Here is a 4,017-nt window from a genome sequence, read left to right on the forward strand (position 1 = left end):
TGGTTCGAAACCCGGTTGTTTGAATGAAGCAAATATTTATCTGTAACATGAAACTTCTTTGGTAGGTGGGTAGGTACTTTACCTTTCCGCTACTAAAGCCATATTAAATGTGTTGTTCGGAATAGCGAACGAGAATCGCCGACATTGCACTTCCATAGCGGTGCTTTTGCGGAATTCGTTTCCTCCTTTAGGGCGGTGAGGTGATATTATGTTGCATCGAACGAGCAAGTGCTTATTTTTTGTTTGTAGAACAAAATCCGAAAAGTATAACAAAAGTTAAGTTTGGTCTTTTTCTTTATGGCATCAGGTTACAACTGGGACAGAACCTGGTCCTCAGTTTAGTATTCTTCCTCAGTTTTTACCCTAGACCTTCCTCAGTTTTTACCCTAGACCTTTCTTCGCCAATTCGGTAATTTTGGAAATGGAATGGAAGTATTAGCTACATAATACGCGAATGCAAAAATGATCTGTGGACAACAAAAGTTCTCATTTAATGACTGTGAAAGAACACTCTGTAGAGAATCAGACTCCATCATGAAGTAAATTAAGAATCATCTTTTCGAGCCAAGATTGGACTGGAAACTGACAATAGAGTACAGTGTGGCAAACATTTCTTTATGAGATTTTGAACTCTAAATCTTCATAACATTCAAATGCTATTCAAAAGAAATTTTACTCCAAAAATAATAGAAATCGATTGAGATTTTGAAACATTATGTGTTATTGGGTTACAAAGTAGCTTAGTTGTTAAATCACTCGTCTAGCATACAAGAGTCGTGATTTCGAATCCCACCTGAGCACGTGATTTTTTTTTCATAATTTTAGTCATAAATTCACCATCTTTACCACGCGTAATGAGTAATTTAATTTAAAATCAAGAACTATTTTGTCTACTTCTTTAGCATGTTCAAGCAAATTTCATAAGAAACGCAGCAAAACGGTACACTATCATGCACAATTCTCCAAACCGTTCGGTCGAGATAAAGAAAATGTTTCCACACCGGAACCAGTCCATTTGCGATGCATTGAGTTGAACTATCATGAGTGACGTTCGCCACTGAACGTATTCCGAATGATGTTTTGGCGAATGTGGTGGCAGAAAAGCCAGCTGAGATGCCGTTGATGAGATCTCCATCATCTGAAAATAGGAATGAGTGCATGAAATTAGCTATGTGAGATACTAAAAGTCTCTCAGTTTTACAGTATCTTGAATCAAGCCAATCAGAAAGCACCATGAGTAGCATTCCACCATGAACCCAATAGCAGTGATAATCAAGCAGAAGGACATAAATGTCATTCCACTTTGAATTGCTAAAAATACAGCCAACGCCACGAGCCCCATGTTACTGTAGTAGACCGTTGCATAGGTGTTGTTCACTGCTGGTTGCATCAGATTTACGTGTCTTAAAATATATGCCTAATTATTAATTACCAGTTTTTTGGAAATATCATAAAAAATACCTCAAAATTCGGAAATGCTGCTTAACTGTTCTATTAAACAATTTCTTAAGATATCCCCACAGCAGTGCATTCGATTCCCATCTGGAATCCGTGTTTATGCGGATCATTTCAAATCCATGCTGAACAATCGCAAGATCTGCTCTCAGCTTGACGAGTAAAGGCATGACTATGGATGAGCAACAGAAATATCGACAGCCCCAGAAATACGCCAAGGAGCACAAATACATTCCCTGCATCGTCTTAGATATCCGAGATCCATAGTCGGCGAATCGTGTTGGTATACCGAACATACGTTCCTGTGCGGAATTCGGAATCCATATCAGCACTTGATCGCAACAGATAAGCAGATACATAGCCAGGAAAGCTTTCCAAGTAACGCTATTCGCTCTCCGGTACATACGAATGTCGAAACGATAGTCACCTGAATGGCCATAACGGCCATCGAAAAAGCTCTGAATCTGTCGAATACTTTGACGATAGTGTTTGAACATGAATACTTTGAACTCAACTGCCAACATAAATAGCGATACCAACAATGACCCCAATATATCCAGAAAATTGTCTCCTTCGCAAATACTGAGTCCTGTTTTTGCAACAGCCATCACGAGTTGGTAATACCCCAATAGTCGATACATCAACATGCAACAGTACTTCCACAATGGTACATCTTTTTCGCCAAAAAATCCTGCTCCAACCATCATAACATCTCGAAATTGGTAACAATTTGTGGAGAAAAAGGACTTCACCCCGAACCGGAAGTCACTCCAGTAAAAATATAGTTTCCGAAGCAGATCAAGAACCTTCATGTTTGCCACAAACTTCAGCACTGATACCAGTGAATAGAACCGGAATGTTCGAAGGGATTCAACGACACGTGTCATTTTATAACTAGAGAGATAACCGATAATTTTGCATAAAAAGTTTTCTTGCGAAGGCGGGTCCGGAAATAGTCAAATTGTACATAATGTCCATATGGCTACAGCGTTGCAAGGCAACATAAACGATAAACTGGACAGATCATTGAATCGTGGGAATATTTTGAATATTTCAAAGTTGGATACTTGAATTCAATGGGGTAAAAATTTCTAATGTAATGCTATCATTTTCGGTAGAGTACCATTGTTAAGTCGATGTTTTAATACTTACCAAACGTGAACTGTGTTTTTGTATGGTACCACGATGCTACCTTATTTCGTGCATGCTCCTAATGTCGCTCACTGCGGATCTCACTATCATCTTCTATATTCTATCCTCTTCTTCTAGCTTCTAGCTTCTAGCTTCTAGCTTCTAGTTTCTAGCTTCTAGTTTCTAGTTTCTAGCTTCTAGCTTCTATCTTCTATCTTCTATCTTCTGTCTTCATGTCATGAATTGGCTTGTAAGCGGGTCAACATTTTTTTTTACAATTCTTTCACTGTCACTGTAACTAATAATCACCTTCATTCTTATTTACGGCGGATTCAACTTTCGATCGAATCCTATTCGTTCAAATCCATGGCTTTCTTGGTTTTGCTGGCGTAAACGGGAATGCGAAGCGACTTTCGATCGAAAAAGCATTCGAACGTAAGCAAGAATAGGGATGAATATTTTAGAAAATCTACCGAGAAAGTTAATGAATACATATATGACTTTTAGACTCTATGACACTACCCCGAACGCCACTACCCCGAATGTCATTACCCCGAACGCCATTACCCCGAAAGCCATTACCCCGAATGGGTCACTACCCTGAACGCCATTACCCCGAATGCATAACCTTTTGAGACTAATTTTGATTTAATGGTGGGGAGATAGGGGAAGACGGGGTAAGAGCGCCCGCCCAAGCAATTAAATTCATATGTCAAAATCAAGAATCAATAGATACTTCTTCGACGCAGCATGTCGTTTTTTGAAGCCTTGGGCATGATCAAAAAATATCACAGGTGTTGTATTCGTAAAAAAATATTTATTTCATGAAGCTTGAAAAAGTGATTTCTTATCACGATTTTTTCTAGCGACGGGGTAAAACCGCCCACCCACGGGGTAAAAGCGATCACCTCGATTTTCGTTCAAAATTTTGCGAAAAAATATATCAGTTCCCTGTTATTCTAAAGAGCATATTGTTTTATTATTTCTATATTGATTAACGTGGATATTGAATAATGTTTAAGGTTAATTCGGTCAAAAAACTGAGATATATACTTATCATTACCTTAAGATACCCATATTTTGGAAAAATATGCTGATTTGGTTTGTTTTTTTTACAAAATTGATTTTATTTTACTTAAATAGTAATGTACAACGTAGTTACAACTTTTAAAATGGTTTCGACATTTTATTTGGTATAAATTAGGGGTGGCGGTTTTACCCCATCAACAGTGGTCGGTTTTACCCCGCTTGCGCAATTTTCACAAGTAAAGCTAAATATTTAAAATTTATATTTCACTTCACTGAAGCATATTACACGTTTATGTTGAAGCGAAGACGGGTAATTTGATATGTTTTGACAAAAAAATCCCTTCCGAAATCCTTAAGTCAGCATCTGTTAAAATTAGATCAAATTCAGTATCTGAGTGATTC

General features: G+C 37.8%; 1 protein-coding gene across 1 annotated transcript; it reads right to left on the minus strand.

Moving 5' to 3' along the window:
- Positions 1–455: 455 nt before the first annotated feature.
- On the minus strand, positions 456–2,293 carry LOC23687915. The gene is made up of 3 exons (XM_011494934.2): positions 1,462–2,293; positions 1,202–1,403; positions 456–1,138 (listed from the first exon to the last, which is right to left on the minus strand). The coding sequence occupies exons 1-3, from the start codon at positions 2,265–2,267 to the stop codon at positions 908–910; spliced, it is 1,239 nt and encodes a 412-aa protein (XP_011493236.1). The 5' UTR covers positions 2,268–2,293; the 3' UTR covers positions 456–907.
- Between the last annotated feature and the right edge of the window lie 1,724 nt (positions 2,294–4,017).

Source organism: Aedes aegypti, chromosome 2 (genome assembly GCF_002204515.2).
Source record: "Aedes aegypti strain LVP_AGWG chromosome 2, AaegL5.0 Primary Assembly, whole genome shotgun sequence".
Classification (NCBI taxonomy): domain Eukaryota; kingdom Metazoa; phylum Arthropoda; class Insecta; order Diptera; family Culicidae; genus Aedes; species Aedes aegypti.

Bases quoted from the DNA above. Each gene is read 5' to 3' on its own strand.
- LOC23687915 (XM_011494934.2), bottom strand. From the start codon at position 2,267: ATGAAGGTTCTTGATCTGCTTCGGAAACTATATTTTTACTGGAGTGAC. The intron at 1,404-1,461 runs GTATTTTTTATG...ATATATTTTAAG, and splicing joins CAGCATTTCCGAATTTTGAG to ACACGTAAATCTGATGCAAC. The intron at 1,139-1,201 runs GTAAAACTGAGA...TCCTATTTTCAG, and splicing joins TTGGCTTGATTCAAGATACT to ATGATGGAGATCTCATCAAC.